The sequence below is a fragment of the Podarcis raffonei genome, chromosome 14 (genome assembly GCF_027172205.1).
Source record: "Podarcis raffonei isolate rPodRaf1 chromosome 14, rPodRaf1.pri, whole genome shotgun sequence".
NCBI lineage: Eukaryota > Metazoa > Chordata > Lepidosauria > Squamata > Lacertidae > Podarcis > Podarcis raffonei.
This window is the reverse complement of record NC_070615.1, coordinates 39,257,957-39,284,958: the sequence shown is the minus strand read 5'-3', so window position 1 is coordinate 39,284,958 and position 27,002 is coordinate 39,257,957. Positions and strand designations below refer to the sequence as shown.

Here is a 27,002-nt window from a genome sequence, read left to right as displayed (position 1 = left end):
GACTGCCCTTGTCGGAGGTCCAAAATACAATGTGGACAAAAAACAGATTTGTGAAATACTACAGTGCAGCTTTCAGTGCCCTGTTTGTGTGTGTGTGTGTGTGTGTGTGTGTGTGTGTGTGTGGTTTTCCTGGAAGAAGACAGAGCTCTTCTTTATGATCAACAGGAAGTATCTTCTTTTTTTTTATACATATACTTGCTCAAAATTACCGGTAACTAACTGCCAACCTCCAGTGCACAAACGCGGCATTGTTGAAAGAAGGGGGAACAAAAAGAAAAGCACATTTTCCCTCCTGCCTCCAGTAAAATTTTAAAATAAAATTAAAATGAGACAGTTATCTCAAAACTCATTGTGGTGAAACTGCAGAAAAATGATTATAGGGTAGGGGGAGTTCTTGGGCGTAGGAACTGAGGATCATTCACTGTACCCAACACCTAGTCCCGAAACTCATGAGTCATTGCAAAAGGGTTTTCTGTTGCTCTGATGTTTATATCCATGTGCATATTTAGCAGGAAGAGAGGGGTGAGGGAGAGCAAGGCCCTTTCATCAGTCTGTCTTGGCCCCTCAACACAGCCAACTCCAGGTTTGAGAGGTCCCTTGTAAAAATGCACTTCTTGGGGTAGGAAGAGAGAACAGTGGGCTTATTTAATCATTTATTACTGAAGATTTATACACAGATTCATGCATAGCCCTGCCTCTGATCTGCCCCATGGCTCCAATACTGGGGGCAACTGGTCGACTTGTCCTCTCAAGAGCAAGCAAGCACCTAAAGGAGCATCACTTATCTGATCATTGTGGTAGCTTGCAGTGACTACGAAAATTTCTTGTGATGCCCTACAGCAACACTATGTTTGAGACACTGAGGAAATGGAGCAGGCTTGTTTCCTGCTGCTCCAGAGGGCTGGACCTGAGCCAATGTGTTCAAATGGAGATTCAAAAAGCATTCTGGGAACTGTAGTTTGTTGGGGTTCTGAGAGTTTGTCAGGAGACCACTATTCCCTTCATAGAGTTACAATTCCCACAGTTCTCTAGGGAAAGGAATTCATCGCTAAACTACCCTGGGAGTTGAAGCTCAGTGAGTGGAATTTTGTGTGTGTGTCATAACAACCTAAGCACCCTTAACAACCTGCATTTCCCAGGATTCTTTGGGGGAAGCCATGATGGCCAAAGTGGTACAATAGTGCTTTAAATAGATGGTGTGAATATAGCTTCAGACCCCAGCAGCCGTAAACACTCATTCTGTAGCTTCACCAAGAACGGGTGAAATAATGTGAGTGTCTCTTCCATTAATTTGCTTTGACATATCTGTATGTCATGGTTTCCATGTTAGCTGCCTGGGGAGGTTTTTAAATTTTTTTTTTTTAATAGAGAGAGAAATATATACAATGGTGACTGCAAAATATCTCACTCCTAACCAATTCCTGGAAAAAAATAAGTCATACTGTAGCTCTAATAAACTAAAACTTTCCTCAAACTATGTGAATTTATTAACTGACGGAGCCACTGTTCTCTGGAATCCCCACGGAATGAATATTGGAGACAATTAATATCCATGACGTTAGTAATGTAACGGTACTGCAGCAAAAGAACTCGAGAGAGAGGAGAAAAAAATAACTTTTTTTTTGGTTTGGCTGAATCAATCTTTCTAGTTACAAACAGCCAAGACTGCCAATTATTGCTTATTACTTGTCCCCAGACATTTGATTAGGCTGCAAGAATTACTCTTAACATGAGAAATAACCTTTTTTGAGATTACCTCATGAACAGAAGCTTTTGTTGGCTCATCCCAGCAAGTTTCTGCTTGAGGGAAGCTAAACTAGGGTGAACAACACTAATTAAAATGCCTGGGTGTAAAATTAGGGGTTTAAAATAAATATCAGAAACCCATGATATGAAGAGGACTAGGAGGCTGATTTCTTCTACTACTTTTTAATAATGGAAGGCTGATAGATTTATAGGCAATTAACTAGCTGTTGCTCGTTGCTTCACACAGGAGTTACTACTGCCTCCCTTAGTTCCTTCTTGAAGAAGGGTGGGAGATAAATTATTAATAATAAATTGAAATAACAGCAACAATAATGACGACAGAGACGAGGAACCTGCAGCCCTGTAGGTGCTGCTGGGCTATGACTCCCAGTATCCCCGGCCAAGCTGGGAGTTGCCTGCAGGAAAGGAACAGAGAGCAAAAATTACGTACTTTGGCAGACCCTCCAAGTGTCCCTATTTTCCAGGGACAGTCCCAGATTTACAGAAGCCGTCCTGGTTTCTGATTTGATCCTGGAATGTCCCTCTTTTCCTTAGGACATCCCTATTTTCTTTGGAGAAATGCTGGAGAGTATGGAATAGGACCTGCTTATTTTCATTGGAGAAATGTTGGAGGGTATGGAGTTATGCGACCCCTGAGCCAAGGAGATTAGTAACTATACAACCTTTAGAAGACATCTGAAGGCAGCTGTGTATAGGGAAGTTTTTAAAATGTTTACGTTTTATCTATGTTGAAGGCCGCCCAGAGTGCTCAGGGAACCCAGTCAGACAGGTGGGGTATAAATAATAAAAATTTTTATTATTATCATTATTGAATAGGACACCCCTATTTTCATCAGAAAAATGTTGGAGGGTCTGCTTAAGCCCATCTAATCCAGCATCCTATTCTCACAGTGGAAATCCTGGTGCCTGAGGGAAACTTGAAAGACAGACCCAAGCCCATGAGCACTCTCCCCATCTGTGTTTTCAAGCAACTGGTTTTCAGAAGCATGTTGCCTCTGACTGAGGAGGCCAAGCATAGTCATTGTGGCTTGGAGCCATTGATAGCCTTATCCTCCATGGATTTGTCCAATCCCCTTTTAAAGCCATCCAGATTGGTGGCCTTCTCTGCTTCCTGTGTGAGCAAGTTCCAAAGTGAAGAAATACCATATTTAGTCATATCTAATGCTCACCTTTTTTCGCCAAAATATGTTGCAGAAATTAAGGTGCGCATTAGATTTGATTACATTTTTTTTGTTGGTTTCAAGATTCTGAAATCTGAGGCGCACATTAGATTTGATGGCGCATTAGGATCGAGTAAATACGGAACTTTATCTGTCCTGCATTTTCCAACTTTCAGTTTCTCTAGATGTCCAAGAGTTCTAGGGTTAAGAGAGAGGGAGAAAAACTTTTTCTTTAGCTACTTTCTCCACACCCTACAATGTCTTCGAAACCTCTATCATGTCACTTCTTTCTTGCCTTTTCTCTAAACTAAAAAGTCCCAAATGCTATAACCTTTCCTCACAGGGGAGTCAATCCACCCCCTAGATCATTTTGGTTCTTGACCAGTACAAAGTCACTTCCTATGTTCCTCTACTAGTACTCCTTTATGTTTTATAGGCCAGTTTTAAATATATCTGAGCAGCAAGGATGGCGTAAATGGATAGGTGAGCAGATAATGGAAAGCAAATGAGTTCCTCGACAGAAGAAACACAAGATATAAATGCACATAAATAAATAAGACAGCTGGGGTTATGCCACCACCATCCCTCTCCCCTTCAGTATATTAGGATAAGGCAGCAGAATACCCAGATCTAAAGTGCATCTCCTTGCTTCATCAGAGCTCTGGATAATTGGTATGCCCAACAGTTCTCTCACCGGCAGCCAGTTTTGTAACAGGTGGCCTTTTCGATCCAAGCAATCTCAGAGTGCTTAGTTTAATCTGGGGATAGGCTTAATATTTCTGTATTTTGCAAGCAATATTATCTGGAAAGGTTAAGCCTGTCAATAAATGTATATTTTAAATACAGCTTATATTTTATCCCATATGTTATAGCTACTGGAGCGAGAGGGCCATTTCAGTGCTATTTCCAAAAAAGAAACAAGCATGGGATGTTACAAATATATATATACACAGTTCTCAGTTTTACAAAGCAACAGCAGGCATTGCTACTTGTGGGAAATACAGTGGTACCTCGGGTTACAGACGCTTCAGGTTACAGACTCCGCTAACCCAGAAATACTGTATTTTTCGCCCTATAGGACGCACTTTTCCCCCTCCAAAAATGAAGGGGAAATGTGTGTGCGTCCTATGGGGCGAAAGCTGCAGCGCCAGCCCCACAAGGTCGGGGGACAGCGGGGAGGCGGAACGCCGCCATCCTGCTGTCTCCCGATGTGGTTTGGAGGCTGACGGCAGGGAGACGCGTGCTTCTCCCCGCCGCTAGCCCCGCAAGCTCCGGGGACAGCGGGGAGGCGCAGCGCGTCTTCCCGCTGTTCCCGGACCTGGTCTGCAGGAGGGCAGCGGGGAGAAGAGCGCTTCTCCCCGCTGCCTGCCCCGCAAGCTCCGGGGACAGCTGGGAGGCGCAGCGCGTCTTCCCGCTGTCCCCGGACCTGGTCTGCAGGCGGGCGGCGGGGAGAAGAGCGCTTCTCCCTGCTGCCGGCCCCACAAGCGCCTGGGGGGGGGAAAATAAATTTTTCCCCCTTTATTTCCCCCCAAAAAAACTTGGTGCGTCCTATGGGCCGGTGCGTCTTATGGGGCGAAAAATACGGTAGTACCTCGGGTTAAGAAATTTGATTCAGGATGAGAACAGAAATCGCGCGGCGGCAGCGGGAGGCCCCATTAGCTAAAGTGGGACCTCAGGTCAAGAACAGTTTCAGGTTAAGAACAGACCTCCAGAAAGAATTAAGTTCTTAACCCAAGGTACCACTGTAGAAGTTTCTGCCCTATATGAAAACGGCCAGTGGCTCCGGTTATGGATGACTCATGCATATGCAAAAATGCCACATATTATCAGACCTTATTGGTTGTTGCTCCTTCCCGTGGTTAGCTTCCTTTGAGCTGGTCTGCTTAACCAGCAAGGAAAACCATGCCTCTTTGATTCCTCTGGGCTCCCTGCTGCCAGCATGAGGCATAACTGAACTGGGTTTGACCAGATTGTTGGACGTGGAAACCCAATTCCGTCTCTCTCTCCTTCCTGCCAGCTTTCCCCCTTTACAAATGTAGTCAGCCAAAACTGTTATGATAACCCTCAAGGCTGTACTGAGCACTGTAGAAAGAGGGGTTTTTGTGTTTGTGGCTACACACAAACACAAAGCACTGCTTCTGGGGAAATACAAAACATTCAACTGGTGTGTCCATGCCAGATTACTCATGCATGCACCTCCTACACACAGTGCAGGAGTCCAGGCCATGGTTGGCACAAGGGAAGCAATGATTTGGCCCCAATGTTTGCAATTATCTCGTTAAAAAGGGGGGGAAGGGTGGAATACAAAATTGTTCCTAAGCCCCACAGCTGGAAATTGCAGGGTCTCTTTTCCCCAGCTGGCACATCCTGAATGCCATTTCACATTAAAGGCACAGGAGAGGCATTCTGGGAAGATAGAGGGTCACAGCCAGAAACTGGATTAGCGGACAGTGCAAAAAATATGCATAAGGTTTAGCCTGGTTAAGAGAAGATGGAGGTGGTGGTGGTGGTGGGAATGACAGCACTCAAATTCCCAAAGGGCTGTCCCACTCAAGAGAGCAAATACGGTTAAGACAAGTCTAAAAGCATACAAAATAGACACTCATGGCAGAGTCCCATTTAGTCAGCTGGGAAAGCCTGTCAAAACAAAAATGTATTCAGCTGCTTCCGGAAAGCTCAGATAGTGGGTGCCTTGTTGTATTTCATCAGGAATGCTATTCCGCACAATAGGGGCAGCCCCACTGCTCTGGGTTACTGAGGAGTGGTCTTCTGAGATCTTTGGGACTTGCAGAAGAAAACCCCCTATACTTCCTTAATGGGCATAAGAGACGGAAAGGTGGGTTTCAGTTGGAAATTAGGAGAAACATCTCAATGATCAGCTCAGCAAAGGAAGCAATTACCTAGTGGGCTCTCCCTTGCAGGTGGTTTCAAACAGAGGCTGGACAGCCATCTGGCAGGGGTGTGCTAGCTCTGCATTTCCGGCATAGAGTAGGACATTGGACTAGCAGCCAGGGAACCTTTGGCAGTACTCTTGGATGCTCAGGTAGCTGCTGTGCCCAGAAATGCCCTTTACACAACCTCAGCTGCAGAAACCAGGTCTAGCCACTGTTGATGTATGCCAGGGATGGAGGACCCCTGGAAAGCTTAGGCTTACTGCTGGCACCAATGACAACAAACCCATTGGGATCAGCTGTGCTACAGACTTCCCCACTGAGAACTACACTGATTTGCTGTAAGCACAAATAACCCTTTGCACTGTCAGTTTCAATTCAAGCCTGCAATGCAAAGGACACTCCTCTGCAGGTGCTTGCAAAGGAAAACCTTTACGATGGGTCACCTGGCATTGATGTGATGTCAAGTGATTCACAGGTGGGAGTTGCTGCCCACCTGTCAAAATGGCCAACAGGGGTTGGAGGAGGTCTGGCCCCGATAAGATTACTGCAATGCAACCTATGTGGGGCTGACCCCCACATAAAATAAGGCAGCACGGGCAATTTTTGGCGGGGCTCTTAAAGCAGTTGTGCAATGGGGAATCTCTGTTTAAGCCATGGTGAAGGCTGGGTTGTACTTCAGGGGAGCATCAACTGAGCTGGAGTACAGCAAATGCTGTACTCATAGGAGAGTTGTATTTGTGGTCTGTGTCCCTTTTGTGTGGTAACTGCCCCACCACACATCTCTACAGAACAGGATTCACTGAGGGTGACCCAAAACATAATGCCAAACCATGGTTTCCCAGAATTTCTCAACCAACAGCCTCTGACAAGCCATGCTTTGCGAGCATCTGCTCAACAAGGATCTGAAGCCATGGTTTGAAGTTTGTTTGCAATCCATATTTGGGGAAATCAGTGCCAGCACCCTCAACTGACAAACCCTGGTTTGAGACATTGCTCTACCAGGGTATTATTAATCTTGGGGGATTATGAAGGAAGACAGGGCGAAAGGTAAAGAGCAGAAACTATGGATTGTATGTCTATGTGGAACACTCAGCATGGTATGGAATCTACTGCTACTGCAAACCATGGTTTGACAATGCATTTGAACCAGCTCATTAGTGAAATTATGCCCTTCTAATGAGGCATGTAGGTGTCCCCTACAGGCTATTGAAATTGACAGAGAATCATAGAACTCACAGAATCATAGAGCTGGAAGAGACCCTGAGGATCATCTAGTCCAACCCGCTGCAATGCAGGAATATGCAGTTGTCCCACGGGGGGGATTGAACCTGCAACCTTGACATTATCAGCACCATGCTCCAACCAACTGAATTATTTGCAAGACCTGGCTGACATGGCCAGCAGTTTCCACCTTTGTTACCAGAATGTTGTGCAAAGCCAGATTCTGTTGCTGCATTGGATGGGTGCTGAAAGCGTCTGTTGCTCCTACATGAATTTGGATGGTGGTAAGGATGATTGGATTTTGGGCATCCAGTTGACATTTTCTGAGCATTTCTGTTGAAAGGGGGGCAGAATGTGGGGAATTAATGCAACATGCCAATAACTTTTCACAGTTGTGTGCTATCCCTTTTGCCGGGAGAACTGACCCACTGCTTTTGCATTAGCTTTTGAGCTTTATGTATTGTTTGATAAACGGCTTAACGTTCTCCCCTTTCTGCCCTGCACAAATCTGAGTAATCGTGTGCATTGGACGAGACATGAAGGCATATATTTGGGAAAGCAATTTACAGCCTTTTTACATCAATATCTTTTATATTGCACTGTTGTTTATGCATGTTAAGCGTTGCTGCCGTCCCTGGGAATTCCAAGGTGAGCTAGGTTTGTAAATCTAGCCGTCCCGTTTTATGAGAGGATGTGTGCTCAAATACTTTCAAGCAATGTTAAGAGCGGCACCTTGTGCCACACACACACACACACACACACACACACACCAGCATGTAAATATTGGACATACAACATTAGTAATATCTATTTTAAACTCTGATCCCCCAAAATGCAGTACTGTATTGCGCTTGAAAGAATCATAGGATTGGAGGAAGTCTTACAGACCACCACACATTCAGATGTGGGGAATATTATATTAGTTTTCCCGATTATAATGCTAGTGCTTCTGACCCATTTTCTTATGTTCCATCCTCACTGCAGTAGCTGTCTATGGAACTGTGGCTTTTTGACCGATATACTGGAACGTCATACATGTCCTATAAACCAATGGACAGGGTGTGACACAATAATCGGTGTCATTGGACAATGTCACTACTCCCCCATTTTTTCTGCACATGTGTGTTTCTGTTCCCCCCTGATTCTCCCAAGAAAAGAGCAGGGAAGAATCGTATGCCAGTATAACACCCCAAATTTTATCCCTCTGTTCCAGCAATTTTCTGGGTTAAGCAGCTGCAAGTATTTTTTTTTTCTGGAATCAAATAACATGGAAATAAACTCCAACCATGCGCTATATTCCATTAGTTCTCCAGAAGTGGCTTTGATGTCATGTGGAAGTTCACATGCCACACACAAATGGAGAAACTGAATAAACTGCCTTGTGAAGCAGTCCAAATCCAGCCTTCAGCTTACTTCATGAAATCCAGAACTAAAAATGCCCTTGTCCCCAGCCTCCACTCGAAGAACTCCTGCAAGTCCTTGGTTCCCTCACCTAACTGGAGGGGTGCCAACCTTTATGGACCAGTGGGAAGATTTCAAATTTTGAGAGAGTCCTGTGGATGCCAATCAGAAAGCAGCCACAATGGGAGTGTGGCCTAACACAACATGGCTGCCATGGAGGGCATGTCTTCACTCAAAATTAGAGAGCAGCTTTCCCCATAATTGCATTTCCATACTAGAAAACGCTTAACCTGCGGAATTTGCCTGCCATACAGCTGTTAAAGGCACAAGAATCAGGGCTTTTTTCAGCCAGAACTCGCCAGAACTCAGTCCCGGCACCTCTCAGGTGGGTGCCATTGCCATAATAAGAGAACAAGGAAGGTGTTCATGGTGAATTCTGGCATCTCTTTCTCTAGAAAAATAGCACTGACGAGAACACAGTTTTCCTCCAACACCAACCCATTGCCATCCTGTATCCACTAACCTGGGAGGAAGCCCCATTAAACACAGAGACTCATTTATGAGCAGACATGTACACCATTGTACTATAAATTAACTGTACAGTACGGTGAATTCTTAATGAGTGTCTGGCTTTCAACTGCTGTCTAAGCCTCTTGGCAAAGTTTTCAAATTTGCCTTTTGGGGGGAATGGATTTCTCCATCCACCCTCACTTATCGCAAAGCAGCATTTGCAGGAAACAACTTCTAGGGGCTACCTGATCTCAGTCAAAGCCACCACAGGAAAGCTGCATCCTAAGTGTGAGGGGGGGAAGGAAGGGCAACCAGAAAGAGGAAAAGTGCACAAAAGAAGAGGGGGAAAGAGCAGATCTTTGGGACACCAGGGATTCTTATTGTCTGGCATCCAAACAACTCATTGGAAGTAGCTTTCCTTAACCGAATAATCTTTGTACTTTTGGGGGGGGCGCGGGGAGGAGGAGAGGAACTACACATGCAGCTCATAACAGGACTGAATAAACTTAATACCAGCCACATGTAAAATTGGCACAGCCTGAATTGAGCCTGATCCATCCATCCCTAGCGGCACGTGCAGCCAAAAGGCTCATTCCCCTCTTGGCTTATTAAGCTGATTGTCCAGACACGGTCAGTAGGAGCGCCAACGATTTTGAGTGCTCCACGAGGCTCTATTGCTCGCAATACTCAGCGTTTGGCATTTAAAAGGGTGAGGGAGAGTCACAATCCATCTTCATAGCTTAGTCACCTAATTGGCTGCTGAGAGTTGGCTGTCTCCCTGCCTTTTCTTCTCCCTTTCTACTTTCCTGCTTATGAATTGTCCAAAAGGCCCTTTAAGTGAAATTGGATAGGCTGCAAAGTGTTGGTTTCATCTGTTTTTGTGTGTGCGTTTATTTTGTTTGCAGTTTAATCAGTATGATCCAGATGCCCGTGCGAGGAAACCGGAGCTCGATTTTTAATTATCTCTACTTTGCCTGAGTTAGGAATTCCCGGTAGTGCTGTCTGCAAAAAAGATGCCCAAACCCGCATTGTTCTTTAATTAGCTGTTGTAATTGTTTCAGCCTAATCTCCGTGATTAGCAGCAGCATTAAATACAGCAGTAAGAATAGACCTGCTCTCTTTGTGCTGCCCTGGTAAGCACACGCCTTCTCCCTTCTGGTAAGGGACATAATATAAAATCAATTAGGATGCCAACCGGCCTTTGATTGGAAAAATGATTAAGACCAGCTACCATGAAGTGCAGATGGCTTTGTGGAGTTGCTTTATGGGCACCCCTCCACCACCGGGGTGGCTTTATAGCCTTGGGATTTGTGGGCTGGAACAAGAAGGAAGCATGCAGAGGTCTCTTATGATATTTCCTTCCTCCATACAGGCTGGAGCAAAAGGCACAGGAAGCCCACCATTGTCGAAGGCAGTCCACCTGTGAATGTGAGTAGCTGGAACCCACAGGAGGGGAGAGAGCTGTTGCATTCAGGTCCTGCTTGTGGACTTCCCAAAGGCATCTGGTTGGCCACTGAGAGAATAGGATGCTGGACTAGATGGGACACTGACCTGACGCAAGAGACTCTTCTTAGGTTCTTAAGGTTGATGGGGAAGGGAGAGCCGGGTCACATCACTGGCCCAGCCCTTTGACTTCAGCACCGCTGGAATAGGCAACTCCATGTGATCTGGAGCCCTGATTGCACAGAGGAGGCTGCACAAATACAATTCAGACCTTCACCAAAGGATGGACCTCCAGCCAGGCATGGAGCTGGTGGATCGGATGGAGTGGTGGATACAGTCATTTGTAAAAGATGACACTAACCGATGGCTAAATATTGCACGGTGCGTATGTAAAAATCTATCACACCCCCCCATCTCCTTCTTAGTCCAATATCTGCAAGTGATGAAGCAGAAGCTTGCTTACAAAAGCTTCCATTATAATAAACCAATTAGCTAAAGCCCTCGTTGACCTGAAGCGTGTGTGTTGACCCCAGAACGCCCACACTGGTGCCATCTCGTTGGAAGCTGCCAATATCCCCTTCTGAAGCTTAGGGCAGAGGTGGGTAGGCATTAGGCTTGCAGGATTCACCTTGCTACTTGCTAGAAACTGGAGATTAGGGATAGGTGGATCTGTCTATTTTCGTTTCTCATTTTCCCAAACTTAATTTCAGTTCTGCACACTTCCACATCAGCCTGTGATTTTTTTTTAAAGTTCTCATGAAAATTCATCAATATTGTCCTAAGAATTTCTTCCAGAATATACAGTTGTATGCAATTTTGTCTAAAATACACATTTTAATTTTTTTTTACACAGCAATTTCCCCAAATGTAATGTATTTCCAAGCTCAGGCGCCCTATATCTGCACTTTCTGGAAACAAGTGAAGATTGTTCACATTGTCTCCATATGCAGACAAAAATATATGGACAGCGGCATTAATGGAAAAGTTCACTAAACACCTGAAAGCCCTGAGGGGTAAACAAAATGCAGATGACTTTATAAAAACTTGGTATCCCTTCACTATTTTTCAATGGACAATTCTGCAGTGCGGCATCTTCAACACACACACCTGCAGCTCTGGAACAACACCTTCCATTAAAAACACCACTCCGTTCCCGCGTCAGGGAGAGAGATGGAGGGATTACAGGGAAATGCTATTGTAACTTGTTACGTGTATCTTCTTAGCTGTGTAATTTCAAAAAAACGAAATAAAAATATTTATATTAAAAAAGGACATTTTGTTCAAACAGGCTTTTATCAAGCTAGATAAATGGGACTTAGTCGAAAGGGTCTGCTTTGTATGGATTTAATATTATGTTAGATGTTGTTGTTGTTTAATCTCAAGACTTCATGATGAAGTTTAAACAGCCCTGCAGTAATAAAATGAAAAAGAAAAGAAAAAGTATAAAACAACAACAAAAACAGAGTTCACAGCCCAAACTGCATCTTCTGCCAATTTCTGACGAGTGAAATACAGACTTCATATGCAAACTGCTTGTCATTTTTCTATCAGTAGCTGCCCCTTTGACCATATCACAGGGAGTCCTAGGGTTTGTCTTTAAATATCTGGTTCCACAAAGTAATGTTTATTCTAATTCCTGGGGGGGAAACCTGACTTATAAATTAAGAGTATCTCTGGATGCAGCTGAACCTATGGAGTTTGCCTCCATTTGTCGGCCATTTGTTACCTTTATGATAGGTCTATTATGGAGATGGAAAGTCCCAATGAAATACGGCGTTATTTTTGTATTCATAGCATTTATTTTGTTCTTTTTCTGTATCGGGTCAGTTTTTGTTGTTAACATTCAATTCAGCATGTAGTCTCTTGAGAATGTACTTTATTTTATGAGGTAATGGCTGTTTTTGTGTTTTTTTAACCGCTTCTAATAATCTAATGTGTAAATTGCCTCATGACTGTTGCTTGGAAGGCAATTAAGGAAACGACAATAATCGTCGTAACAAAAGCTTAACCCCACAGCTCCTTGGGTGGAAACGGCGACTTCCACCCTCTCCAGAGAAGATGCCAGTTCTGAGGCTTTGCCTCCAACACAACAACTCCAAGGCACATGTCCTTGTGAGGCTGCGACACAAGCAACTTGCCAAAGGTCACATTAAAAAGTCGCCATTCGAAGCAGGATTTAGATGGCACCCTGGCTCGCAAGTCAAAATAAGATGATAATGCTCCGAGTTTAATATCATTCTGACAGTTTTAAAAGGTCAAACTGTGAAGAATGCTGTATGTGCTCAAACTCTTTGATTGGGATAAATGAATTTTTTTTATTAAAAAAAAATGTGGTGGGCGGCTGGGGGGGTGGAGAGACTTCTGCCAGTCATCAGTTTGATGCCAAAAATAAAAGGTGGCGACCTCCATTTCTTCCAGCTCTCAAATGACACGTTTCTGGGTTTTCAAAGTCAAAAGAAAAAGGCAGCTTTGAAAGGTTACCATGAAGCCGATCTGGAGCTTACTGATAAAACTTAATTGATTTGTTGCCGCTTTATTATCAAGATTTGAGGTATCAGCTTTCTATAAAGTTATTTTCAGGTTGTACAGAAGTAGGGGCTATGTAACTTTGAAAGTTTACACGACCCACAGCTGTCCTATTAGGCTGCGTACAAACTATTCATTTGAAAAGCATGATTTATGCCAAAGAATCCTGGGAACTGTGGTTAATCCCCCACAGAGCTATAACTCACAGTACCCTGAACAAACTACAATTCCCATGGTACTTTGGGGCAAGTCCTGCATGCAGCCTTCTTGAGCTTTGGCCATGGTTCAAATGTTTCCTTGGCTATAAAGATTTTGCGTGGACAGGAGGAGTCTACCCAACCCCAGGCAACCCCCGAGTGGAATAATGACTCAAGACAACGTGCTATGGGATTAAAATTGGCCACAACTTTATTATGTTTCAGATGTAGGGAGAACTTGGCTCAGGCATTGGGCGTTTATCTTTCCCAGTCCCCAGCCGGGGCTCTGGGAGACATCAAGGTTATCCAGATTGTGTGGGGATTGGGCTGGCTCTGGAGAACATATGTTCAAGCAGAGAGCCCGCCCCCCGTTTTGCCACCGTCGCAGGGGAGAACAATGACAACCTCTTGGCGTATGGCCAATGCCTCCCCTCAAGACCCCTTTAACAGGGAACCCTGGGATCACCACCACAAGGGGGGTGTGGGTCACCGCTTTATGCCCCCCCCCCCAGAAAGATAGTCTAAAGGATTCCGCCCAAGGCCTGAAACTGCCAAAGTTGTGACGTTTTGCTATGGGAAAGGCAAAACCTGCCAATGCAGGAAAATTCCTTTCCGACCCTTCAACAGTGACCATGATGTAGCAGCGCCCGCGTACCTGTGGAGAAGAGGCTAACCTAAACCATGGATGGGGAACTGTGGCCCTCCAGATGTTATAACTTCTGTCATCCCTGATCCACACAGCCCACCTGTGAGTCAACTGTTGTTGGGGTCTGCCTATGGCGCAAACTGATTCTGGTAGACTCCACCACCTGACTACTGGCAGAGGGTGCTGTGGCCCATCAGCCCCTGAACTGGATTTCTGATCCAAGATCCCTTAAGAGATCAGGAAGGGCACTCCTCCTCACTAATGTTGCAGCCTAATGCCTCTTCTGCCAATAGAACGTTGTGAAGATTGCTATAACATACCCAGCGTGCACACTGATTGGCTCCTAAGTTCCCGCACAAATTCTCAGTCTCACATGCAAATGCAAAGCATTTCCTGCCATATGGGAGACTGAGACACTGGCTGCTCTCTTCCTCCACTGCTGGGTGGCAAAGGCCAATCCCTGGGAACATGGAATTATAAACTGATTGATGTGGTTGACTTTACTGATTATTATACTGAGTAATATTTCAAAAAATAATTTCTTTTACCAGATATCAGTGTCTTGATATTTATGTCTACTGTCTTATTATTATGAACAGTTTCAGTTTATTCCATTGTTCTGTGTATATTGTGGTGTAATTGTTTCACAGGCTGATGTGTTCATTGCTGTTACACGTTTGTCAGTTTTGATGAAAATTGCCTTGAGCATAATAATAAAAATGGAAAGGGAGAATATTTATGAAACTGACGTTAATAAGACTTCTGGAAGCATCAACGAGTTGGGAGTTAATACTATATCATTGTAAGATTTTCCAGTAAATCCAATTTATTAGTCTAATAGTACAAACTGCATGGTTAACTGCTGCCTTTCACTCATCCACCCACACCGCTTGTTGGCAACATATTCTAGATCAGCAATGGCCTGATAATCACTAACTCAACTGGAGAGTAGATAATGGAAGACCTAAAGGAAAGCCATCAACTGATTTGATTTTTTCTTGCATTTACTTTGAAGAACATGGGAAGCTGCCATATACATACAAAGCCAGACTACTGGTCTATCTACCTCCGTACAATCTATACCTGTGTTTCCCAAACTTGGGTCTCCAGGTTTTTTTGGATTACAACTCCCATCATCCCTAGCTAGCAGGACCAGTGGTCAGGGATGATGGGAACTATAGTCCAAAATCGGCTGGATACCCAAGTTTGGGAAATCCTGGTCTACACTGATTGACAGTGGCTCTGCAGGGTTGCAGACAGAGATTTCCCCAGCCCTACCAGGAGATGCTGGGACTGAACCAGGGAGCTTCTGCATGCAAGGCAGATGCACCACCACTGTGCAACAACCCTTTGCCCCAAACATGGCCAACAGCAAACTAAAGCTGGTGGACAACTAGCAATGTCCCATGATGCTCTTATCCTGAAATTGCTGCTCACAAGTATTGGACATACGGATTATAAGAGGAGTTATGAAATCAGATTTCTTTTTATCCACCCTTCCTTTCCAGTCCTTTAGCACAGGGGCAGCCAGTGCCCTTCAAGTGCTGTTGGACTGTGACACCCATCATGGCATCATAGAATTGTAGAGTTGGAAGGGACCCAAACGGTCATCTTTGTGCAATGCCCTGCAATGCAGCCAAAACAGCTAAACAATCCCTGTCAGGTAGCCATCCAACCTCTGCTTAAAAACCTCCAAGGAAGGAGAGCCCACCACCTTCCAAGATAGTCCATTCCACTGTCAACAGCTCTTACCATCAGAAAGCTCTTCCTGATGTTTAGTCAGAATCACCTTTCTTGTGATTTGAATCCAGTGGTTTGGGTTCTACCCTCTGGAACAGCAGAAAACAAGCTTGCTCCATCTCCATGTGACAGCCCTTTAGGTATTTGAAGATGGCTTTCATATCACCTCTTGGTCTCCTCTTATCCAGGCTAAACATACCCAGCTCCCTCAACTGTTCCTGATAAGGTTTGGTTTCCAGACCCTTGATCATCTTGGTTGCCCTCATCTACACACATTCCAGCTTGTCAACATCCTTCTTAAAACTCTGGTGCCCAGAACTGGACTCAGGACTCCAAGTGATACTATTACTTCCCTTAATCTGGTACACAAAACCATTAGCTTTTTTTCACTGTTGCATCACTGTTGACTCATGTCAAACACTAAGACCCCTAGGTCCTTTTCACCTGAACTCCTGCCACACCAGGTGTCCCCCATCCTATATTTATGCATCGCAGCCGCCCACTGCTGATGCTGCCTGGGGATGATGGGAGTTGGAGTCCAACAATATCTAGAAGGCGTCATGTTTACTATTCCTGGCTTAGTACCACCATTATTCCTCAAACTTCTGCAGCCAGAGGTAATAGGGCTTTACAACCTTTCAATAATCAGTTGCATTCAGAGCATGGACAATAGCCCTGGCTGAAAAGCTGACTTGCCAGATTCGTGAGACCAAAGGGAATTCTAACCCCCATCTTTGCTATAATGTGTGGCAAACATTTTTGGATTATATGCATCAAGAACATTGTGTTTATAACCTCCTGAGATCTCATGGCAATATGCGGGGGGGGGGGGGGACAGACGGACTGGAGTGAACTGTAAGAATTTGATACAATATTTTAAAGCAAAGTGGTTGATGTGTTGTGCAATATGGTGTTTTGTGTGTGATGTGGAAAATTAATAGATTTATATTAGATATTGCTACACGCACACAAACACACAAAAAATCAGCTGCTTCGAACATTTCAAACCTGCTATGTGCTCTTCTTTTCAAAACATACACACATGGGAGTAAGTGCAATAGTTTAAGTCAGAACCTAATGCAGAGTTTGCTTGACAGCCATGGGAGATTTCCTCCTCCGTACTTTCTGCTGCCAGCTTTGAACATGAGAAATATGGCTTCAGAAAAGAAGAAGAAAATGCAGCAAAAACCAAATCTTTTTGCCTCCGATGATCATCTCTCTTGATGCTCAAACTCTGGCCCTTTCACAACATGCAAAACACGATCATTTGAGTTTTGTCTCCCCGGTAAGCCCTCCTTGATCTCAGTTCCTGCTTTTGAACTGCTTTGACTCGGTCTCAGCACCGCAAGGTACAAAGACGGCGCACATGAAAAGCTGTTTCCCGGCCCCCGTAATAGATCTCAAATAAAAGAGACTAGCAAAACAGTTGGCTGAGACGTCCCGGCTCTGAAACACACCCAGCAATTCCCCCATTTGCTCTTATCCATATGTAGAACCACACACTTAATCTCTATCTTAATTATTTAAGAACAGGTGTGCATGTGTGAGTGTATAAGCACAGTTTCTTCTGCCTGCTGGAAATATTTATGTCCTCCTGGAAAAAAAGTGGGGGGGGGGACCACAGAGTCTTTGAAAGCCAGCTGGCATTCGCCTTGGCACTCACTTAGCAAGGAATTAATACGCATGAAGGCTGAACTACATTCGGGTCGGAGAAGGCAAATTAGAAGGGCAGATGCCAAAGACATTTTATACACGCTCTGTGGCTAAATGGAAAACCACAGGCCTCAGGCTTGGCAATTCCTGACTTTTAAAATGCTTGATGTCTACTGTAGTCAACTGTATGCATGCACACATACATACATAGGCACACTACCTAGCTGTGTTCAGGGAGGAACTGAGGCAGGAAAGATTTACCAATCTCAGTGAGATTGGGTGCCATTTTGGCTCCCTTTCCCCAAACCACCACCATTAGCAATCATGTGACCAATTGGATAACTGGCATTTTTTACAGTTGCCACATGACTTTTGTTCCACGCTTCCAAGGAATCCAAGCCACAGTGTGGCAGCAGGACCTACTCTCTGGAATTCCCTGCCCATTGATCTCACTACACGCATTTTTGCACACATTTATTGGGCTGGAGAACAGCATTGGAAAATGCAAATAATTTCCTGTTTTGAAGGATGCTTGCATTGTACTGTTCCAGAAAGTGTGAATTATTAGGCAGGTTCACTGTTATATTCAAATTAAATTGAATTTGTCCCCCATTCCTAAGATGTATGCTGCTCTTAACCCCCCCCCCTCTTTTTTGGTTTCTAAAGTAGGTTTACACTGCCTTGAATCATGTTCTCAGGGTGGTTTTAAAAAATGAATAAAATGATTAACAACAACGCACACACTACACCCACTGATGACAAAATAAACTGAGGTCACAAAATCACAAAAGTAGCATCGGCAGAATCACTTGGCAGAACTGAAATCACATCTAAAAAGCTTTGGAAAGGTCTTTGCCCGGTAGTAGCGCTGGTTGTTTTTACTCAATGATGAGGTAAAGTTGTGGTAGACACCACTCCCACCAGTACACTTTTTAAAAGCCATTCTATGCACAAGCTGCAACCATCCTCTTCCCTCTTCAACAGGCGGCTATGAAATAGCCACAGAAAACCACACAAGCCAAGTTCTTTTTAACAACCTCTAAAACCTACTGCCCATGGGCAAAAGGTGAAGCAGTTTAACAGCAGCTTCATTGTGGACTGTAGCTAGCACTCAGCTTCCATGAGCTGCTGCTGTGACATCACAGCAGCTAAGCCAATGGCATAAAAAGAAGATCTGTCAATAAGAGTTAAAGGTTGTAGGCAACTCAGAGAAGATCTGCTGAAATTAAGTTTGTGAAGGCCACTAATTTCAATGGGTTTACTCTCAGTAGGACTAGCTTTGGATACCACCCTAAGAGATCAGGAGGCAAGGGCAGAAATACTTATTCTAGCTGCCAATGATATCAGACACACTTGAGGCAAACGGATTAAATCTGTGTCATCTCGCTGCATCCCTGTCACCAAGATAATTGTCACCCCCCCCAATCAAAGAAATGAAGAAGGGAATTTAATGACACCATCACACAAAGGGCTGCAAATTTATTACTCAGTCATTTATGGAAGCCTGATGAAATTGTTTTGTTGTTTATAGAGTTTGTATGGATGGTTTTATTGTTTCAGAGTTTGCTGAACTGATTTTATTATGCCTAGAGCTTGTCTGTCTTGTACTCTGTTCTCCCCACTCTTACCCACTTCAATGGCTTTATGGTGCAAAGTGGTCCAAAATTTTGTTTAATAAATAATAAATAAACTGAACTTGTCTCTCACTGAATATGTGAAACACTTCCCATCGCAGTGACCTTAAAAGCAACGTCTGACACACGATGCATTTTTTTACACTGAAGGTGAAAATCTGAAAAGAGACGCCATTGTCTTCCTTCCCAACGTGCCATCTGTCTGGGAGGATGAGCAAAGAAATAAAGAGACGATACAGAAAGTGCGGTACAAATAGGTTGCTTCATCTCCAAGGTGGGAATGACATCCTTAGAACTGACAAAATGTACACTTTTCAACAAGGCACAGTCGAGATGTAATGACAGGCGACATCCTGGCTTTGCTGGCTTTCAAAGGAAGGGCATGCCAGAACATCCCAGAATTTGAATAAAGACTTTAAGAAGAGGACATGATAATAAAGAACTAACCTGGGTTTCCAAGCCTTTGTAAGGATTGAGAGGCTGATCCTGTAAGAAGAACACAGAAGAAAAAATGGATTATTTCAAAGAGGCCAATTGCAAGTAGACATACCTATTATTATTATTTATTATTAATATTCATAGTATTGGGTTTTTTTTAAGTCCACAAACATTACATAAACTATTACATTATTTTTCTGCTTTGTTTTTGACATTTCCCTTTCATTGAAATGCACTAAAATTTATTATCTAATTAACTGTGTAAATTTTGGTTGCAGCAGATTGCAAGACACACAAAAAAGAAGGTTTCATTGGAAGCCGAACTGTAGCAGAATAGAAACAGTGCTGATTGCCATGAATCCAGAACAGGATGGAAATCGCTGCCTCCTTACATTACTGAGGATAAGCTGGAGCTCCTTCGGTCCCAGAACTGGGATCAAGAGCAGCTCTAAATCCCTGTCCTCTGGCTCAAGAGGAGGCTGAAAATGTTCTGGTGGTCTCCTCACTGCATAGCGTAAGGCAGTTTCCATTCAATGGTGTGATGCGGAAGGGGAGCAAGTGCCTGCCCCACCCCTTAATGTCCTCAGACATAATTTCCAGCAGGACTGAAATGTTCAGCTCCAAGTTTTTATCTCAGTCAATGTATGTCAGAAATAATCCAAGAACAAAGGGTTGTATCCAGTGCTAGTACAGTGGTACCTCAGGTTAAGTACTTAATTCGTTCCAGAGGTCCATTCTTAACCTGAAGCACCACTTTAGCTAATGGGGCCTCCTGCTGCCGCCGCCCGATTTCTGTTCTCCTCCTGAAGCAAAGTTCTTAACCCGAGGTACTACCCTGGGTTAGCGGAGTCTGTAACCTGAAGCGTATGTAACCTGAAGCGTATGTAAGCCGAGGTACCACTGTACTACTCTGCGTACTAGCCACTATGACCATGTTCTCCAGAACTCAAATTCTGGGAAGAAGATGGGAATTTAAGAACCCTGCCCCCTCCCCAAGCTCAATGAGATTTTTCTTTTTTAAAGGAAAATAGTTGTGTGGTTTGTTTGTTTGTTTGTTAAGTACAAAAGAAACATGCACACTTCTGCAAAACATCTGTGCTTGATGGCTGCAGATATTCCTGCAGACTCGTTTTCTGTCGCACCCCTGCTTAATTGGAAAGCTTAACGAAGTGAAACCAGGTCAATGATGCTCTCTCTTTCATCCATCACGCCTGTCGGAATTAGAAGGCTTCTGTTTACAGTTGGTTCCTGCTTGTCACTTCATGGGGGGTGGGGGCTCATCCCCACTCCCTCCGAGATGAAGAATTCTAACCATCTTGGTTATTGCAGCTACCTGCAAATCTACTCCCGAAGAGCCGCCGGCAAAATAGCAACAGGTAACTGTCATGCTCCTCTTCCTCTTTACGAACCTGATGAGGCATGGCTTTATAGCTGCACGATTCCATGCTAAAAGAAACATTAATAATTCTGGGAAGCAACTTTTGTATTCATCTAGTGGGGACAGGAAGCTGATCTATCTGGGTCCTCGGTATTGTCTATGCCTATTGGCAGCAATTTTCAGACAGGAGTCTCCCCCAGCTATACAGTGGTACCTCAGGTTAAGTACTTAATTCGTTCCGGAGGTCCGTTCTTAACCTGAAACTGTTCTTAACCTGAAGCACCACTTTAGCTAATGGGGCCTCCTGCTGCCGCTGCACCGCTGGAGCACGATTTCTGTTCTCATCCTGAAGCAAAGTTCTTAACCTGAAGCACTATTTCTCGGTTAGCGGAGTTTGTAACCTGAAGCGTATGTAACCTGAAGCGTATGTAACCTGAGGTACCACTGTACTTCTTGGAGGTTGAACATGGGACATTCTGCATACAAAATCTGCGTTCTACCACTGAGCTGTGTCCTGTCCTCCAATGACCAGTGGCTGCATTCGGTACTCAGGAAGTTTCATCATACCAAGTGAGACCACTGGGTCATCTAGCTGAGAGCTGCCTAAACTGACTGTTAGCTCTGCCATGACAAGGGTTGGACTACACGCCCCCAGCAGCCCATTCCAGCTCTTTATGATTCTTTGATTGATGCGTCTTGCTTAGACAAGCTACAGGGATGCAGTGACAAAGCTGAACAGGGACATATGCACTGCCAGGTAAGACCCAGAAGGTTAGCAGCTCAATGGCAGAACATCTGCTTTGCATGTAGAAGGTCCCAGGTTCAGTCTCTGGCATCTCCAGGTTGGGCTGGAAGACAACCTTGTCTGAATTCCTATTAAGTCCTTGCCAGTCAAGCTACATGGAACTGAGATAAACAGGTCTGACTCAGTCTGAGGCAGCTTCTGATGCCCTCTTCTAAGGTCACTTTCCTGGAAGAGGGCATTGAAAGAGTTTTAGGAAGAAGCCATATCAGTAGAGAGAAGGGTGGTCCTCGAGATAAGCTGGATGGAAGGAGAAGGGGAGCACTGAGCATTTTCCAAGTACTTCCATGGAGTGCTCTGGCAAGGCAAAGAGGGTCCCCATCTCCAAGACTGCTGGTTGAACGCCAGTTGAAGTCCCAACATAAATACGGCACTGGCCCTTACATGTTACAAGAAAAGCTTCTTCAAAGAAATCACTCACATTTTGGCTACTGCCATTACCAGGACTAGTGTCAAAGCTGGCACTGTTGGATACCTGCAGAGGGCCCATTATTGTCCCTGGTTGTCCTGCCACTCAACTCCTCCATCATCTCTTAGCATGTTCCTCTCTCCAGACAAATGTGAAGAGCAGGAGTGGGGAACCTCTGGCTGTCAAAACTCCCCTCAGGCCACCCCTCCTCTCCCCAAACCACTTCCCTCACGAGTCCTCCTTCACACCCTCCTTGAGTGTTTTTGCCTGGCTGGAATATGAATGTTGCTCTCTCTGGTGGGTGGTATGGACTGGGACCAGAGGGAAGGGGGGCAATAAAATGGGTAGTGAGGAGGAAATGGGCCCACTCAGGTAGGGGCTTCCAGTTTGGGCATCTTGCCCAAGGGTCCCCAAAACCTGGGTCCTGGCAATGGGCATTTTGACTACAGGCCAACCATTCCATTGTCTGGCAGATGGGTGGTTAAGCTGTCCAGAATGGCTTTGTTCAGACCCTGTTAACAGCTAAGGAAGGCAACATGAAAGGAAGAGGGGGCAAGCTCCAGGTGCACCCAAACTGTATTCCAAAGAGACAGAAAACAATTATATACTTGGTTCCTGGCACCAAACTCGCCTGTCAAAAGGAGGAATAATTAAACTATTCGCTGCACTGGGTATCACCGTTACATTATTATGATAAAGTTGTCAGAAACTATTCATCGCTAATTTGATTTTGAACTCAGAGCCAAGGAAGACTTACGCTATAAGCTACACGGAACTCTGCATGGCTTCCAAAAGCAATCAAAAGCTCAACTCATGAAACAGAATTGCTGCTACTTTCTCAACACAGCCTGTCAATTAGAAAATTCTGGGCCCCTCTGAATGCCTTACGTTTCTTACCCAGTTTGGGGGCCTATTTATGGACCTGTCAATGGACTTTGACTAGGTTACCTGAAGAGCTGCCTGCATACATGGACAGCAGCTTGGGCCCCAATGCCCTCGAAGGGCCCATGGGTGACACCTGCCCTGGACCCTTAAAAAAGGATAATGGGAGTTGTAGTTCAACAACAGCTGGAGGGCCAAAGGTTCCTCACACCTGCTGCAGAGGTTTTTCCAGTAACATTTCCGGTTAGAAACTGATAACCTTCGCATCAAACACCAGCCCTGGACCACAGAGCTTAAGAGAATAGACCACAACAGCTTCTATTCTACAGTTAAGGGTGCTATCCAATTAACAAAAGTGAAGATTTATGCACACACACACACACACACACACACACACACACACAAACAAACAAACAAACAGAATTTAAGCTGCTAAGAAGGAGGGAGAAAGAAAAGTCAAACATCATGGTGCCTGTAGACCATATTGTGTGGTCTCGCTCCCCAGGGTTCCACCATTACGACCTTGGCATGCAATAATGTTTCTTAAGTGTTAGCTTAACATGCTGTGAGATAATGGAATTCTAGGAGAGAGCAATGAAAATAGGTGGAAGCAAAGCTTGGGTTTGCTGCCAGAAAGTTTTGATGTCCCGGGGAGCCTTGGAGCCTGTCCAAAACAGAACAGAGATGCAGAACTGCTGACTGAACAGAAGATATATGAGTGTGTGTGTGTGCGCACAAATACCCTCGTGCATGTGCAAATACACAGAATAACTGAAAAGATTAAACTGAAACAAAAGCAAAAAAACACACACCTCATATTTGAGACTCAGGTTCAAATCTCCATTCAGCCATGAAGTTCTTGGGCTGACCTTGGACCAGTTACTATACCACACTTGGCAAAAACAGTCAGTGGTAGGGCGGGATGAGTTCTTGAAGACTGAAAAAAGAGCCCATGTGAAGTTGTCACCTGATATCATGGTGATGTCAGGTGGGCAACCCTGCCCACCTAAGAAAAATGGCTGGTGGAGGGTGGGACAGATCTTCAACAGGTTGAATAATGTTCCCCACCCCTGTTATACCTGCCTGGGGTCTCAGGCAGAGGTCTTTCCTTCCCAGAACCTGCCACTTAATTCTTTCAACTGGAGATGCCATGGATTGAACCTGGAATCTTCTGCATCTGCTCTACCACTGAGCTTTGGGGGACTTTTTAATCATATAAAAGGTGATTAAGAGAAGATACGATAAGAGTGTATGACGATGGTAAGCGTGTGGATAAATGCTAAAGAGTGTGGATAAAGTGGGCTAAGAAATATTCTTCTCTCTCACACACAGAACTAGAACTTGAGGCCATCCAACCAAGATGAAGAACAAACAACAAGAATAACCACACAGCCCACAGTTAAACTCCAACAAGGTGGAGTGACAGCCACCAATCTGGATGGCTTTAAAAGGGAACCAGGCAAATTCATGGGGGGACAAGGCTATGTTCTCCTTCCACTGTTGCTGAGAATCACAAGTGGGTAGAGTGCTGCTATGCTCAGGCGCTGTTTGTGGACTTTTCCTAGGCATCTAGTTCACCATGGTGAGAACAAGATGGTGGACTAGATGGGCCTTTGGCCTGATCCAGCAGAAGGGGTCTTCTTGTGTTATAAGCACAAGACTTGCAACAAGTCCCTGGGAAGACCGTCTTACCATAACCGCAAGATGTGTAGAGTATAGACTGCAGTTATTCAGTGGTTGATAAACCAAACACTGCACCTTTCTTTAGATCAGGCTTTTCCAAACTTGGGTCTCCAGTGGTTGGACTACAACTCCCATCATCTCAAGCTAGTAGGACCAGTGGTCAGGGATGATGGGAATTGTAGTCCAAAAACAGCTGGAGACCCAAGTTTGCCTCCTTCCTCCCAAATGAGACACCGGGTAAGGAAAAATACCCCCTTTTTCTCGGTAACCAAGGAATCTGAATAGAACCCTGCTCCTTCTCCTATTTGCTTCCAGGATGGGGGTTGGGAATAAAGCAGGATTTGCCAAATCCTCTGCAAGGAGGGTCTTACACGGAGACCCTCTTTTCATCCTCTCCTACCTCCCGGCACCCTCCCTCATGAATGGCAGCTGGGATATTGTTAGCAGGAGTTGCAAGAGAGGGAGAAGAAGAATGAAAGAGTTCGTTTACGTAAGCAGCCCCTTCCGCTCTCTGCTTTGCCAAGCTGGCAACAGATGCCATGCCTGAATATCATATATATATGTGCACAAACTCTCTTTTTAAGCACACACACACCTCTCTCCAATACACAACACCCCGACAAGAATAGCTTCTTTCTCTTCTCAGCTGGACCCGCTCCTACTCAACTGAGAGCTATTTTGTGGCTGGGGAACCTGCAAATAGCCTTGGCACCCAGCGCCACACTTCCTGTCTAATGGGCAAAGAAACACCGTGTGCCGTAAGCTGACGCGTCGCCGTTTGTGCGGCTGTCAAAGCGGAAGTTATCACATCTCGTGGGCCAAATGAGAGAGGCTGGGGTTCGGCGTGACACCCTCTTGCTTCCACCGCCACTAAGAAACGTCCTGTTTAATCAAAGCATGGGGTTTGGAGGGGGGGAAGTGGGGGCTTATTCTCACAGGCAGGAAGGCCAAACTCACAGCGTTTCAAAGTACTGGGGCATCTTCCAGCACTATTGCAAAAGGAACAGCTGGTGGAAACGCACATTTGACAGGCACAATGGATGCCTTTCAAGAATGGGAAGCAATGGTGTGGGCTCCCCCTCCATCCCTTCTTCTTTTCCTTCCCTCAAAAACTTCCACTTCAACAGCTTTGTTTCCAGCAGCTTTGTTTCCAAGAGGTACTCTGTGTCAAAGCAGCCAAGCTCAGAAAAAAACAAACCTGTAGCCCGGGGCCTGTGAGACAGTCTGGGAGCAGCTGTCATAACTGCAACAGCAGGACATGTGAGAAAGCAAAGCCAAAGCTCCGGGGTGTGTCATGACACAAGGGGGCAATTCCTGGTTGAAGCCTAAGGGCCCCTTCAGACAACCTGTTGATTGAACTTTCATCCAGATCTGCTTGCAAGAAGCTTTATGCAGAGGTTAGGCCACAGCCACAGCCACACCACAGGCCCTATTTTCCAGCGACACTCCCAGATTTACAGAAGCTGTCCCAGTTTCCCGTTTGATCCCAGAATGTCCCACTTTTCCTTAGGACGTCCCTGTTTTCATCGGAGAAATGTTGCAGGGTATGGAGTTATGAGAACCCCGAGCCAAGGAGATAAGTAACTTTACAACCTTTAGAAGACATCTGAAGGCAGCCCTGTAGAGGATTTTTTAAAAAATGTTTAATGTTTTTATATATGTTGGAAGCTGCCCCGACTGGCTGGGACAACCCAGTTAGATAGTAGTAGTAGTAGCAGTAATAATAATAATAATTTATTTATACCCCGCCCATCTGGCTGAGTTTCCCCAGCCACTTTGGCGCCTCCCAATCAAGTGTTAAAAACAATACAGCATTAAATATTAAAAACTTCCCTAAACAGGGCTGCCTTCAGATGTCTTTTAAAAATAGGATAGCTGCCTATTTCCTTCACATCTGATGGGAGGGCGTTCCACAGGGTGGGTGCCACTACCAAGAAGGCCCTCTGTCTGGTTCCCTGTAACCTCACTTCTCACAATGAGGGAACCGCCAGAAGGCCCTCAGCGCTGGATCTCAGTGTCCAGGCTGAATGATGGGAGTGGAGATGCTCCTTCAGGTATACTGGACTGAGGCTGTTTAGGGCTTTAAAGTTCAGCACCAACACTTTGAATTGTGCTCGGAAACATACTGGGAGCCAATGCAGATCTCGCAGGACAGGTGTTCTATGGTCCTGGCGGCCACTCCCATTAGATGAGTGGGATGTATGTGATTGAATCCCTCCGGCAAAATGCTGATAGTTTGGAGACAACCCAGGACAATGTTTTACAGGGAGACATCAGGTGACAACCTCCTACATAGAAATATTAAAGAAAGGGAACTCTCAAAAGCAAGCGCCGCCAGCCCCAATTTGAAAACTTATGAGTAGCTCTGAGGCACATAGGGCCCTGCTCACAGCTAGGTGCTGACTGAAACCTGTGTTTCCACTTTAGGAGGCTGCCTTACACTGAGTAGGACTAATCTACACCAGATCTTGAACTTTGCAATTGGGTTTCCGCATCTGTATTTTTGAGAAGCCACATTAAGAGAGCCCTGTATACGCATTCTCTCCCTCCCCACCTCCGATCTCCTCATGATTTTAAAACTGCATTACAATTCATCCCATTTAAATATCTGGAGGGCA

General features: G+C 44.9%; 1 protein-coding gene across 2 annotated transcripts in view; it reads right to left on the bottom strand.

Annotated features, from left to right (window-relative positions):
* The window catches only part of XYLT1 (xylosyltransferase 1), a 160,041-nt gene that overhangs the window by 87,931 nt on the left and 45,108 nt on the right, over window positions 1–27,002 (bottom strand). Inside the window, exon 2 of one of the 2 annotated variants that reach the window (XM_053366210.1) lies at window positions 19,240–19,278. The exons of the other annotated variant lie outside the window; for it this stretch is intronic. Within the exon in view, the coding sequence (XP_053222185.1) occupies window positions 19,240–19,278 (39 nt within the window). The remainder of the gene's footprint in view (window positions 1–19,239; window positions 19,279–27,002) is intronic. 2 annotated transcript variants of the gene reach the window in all.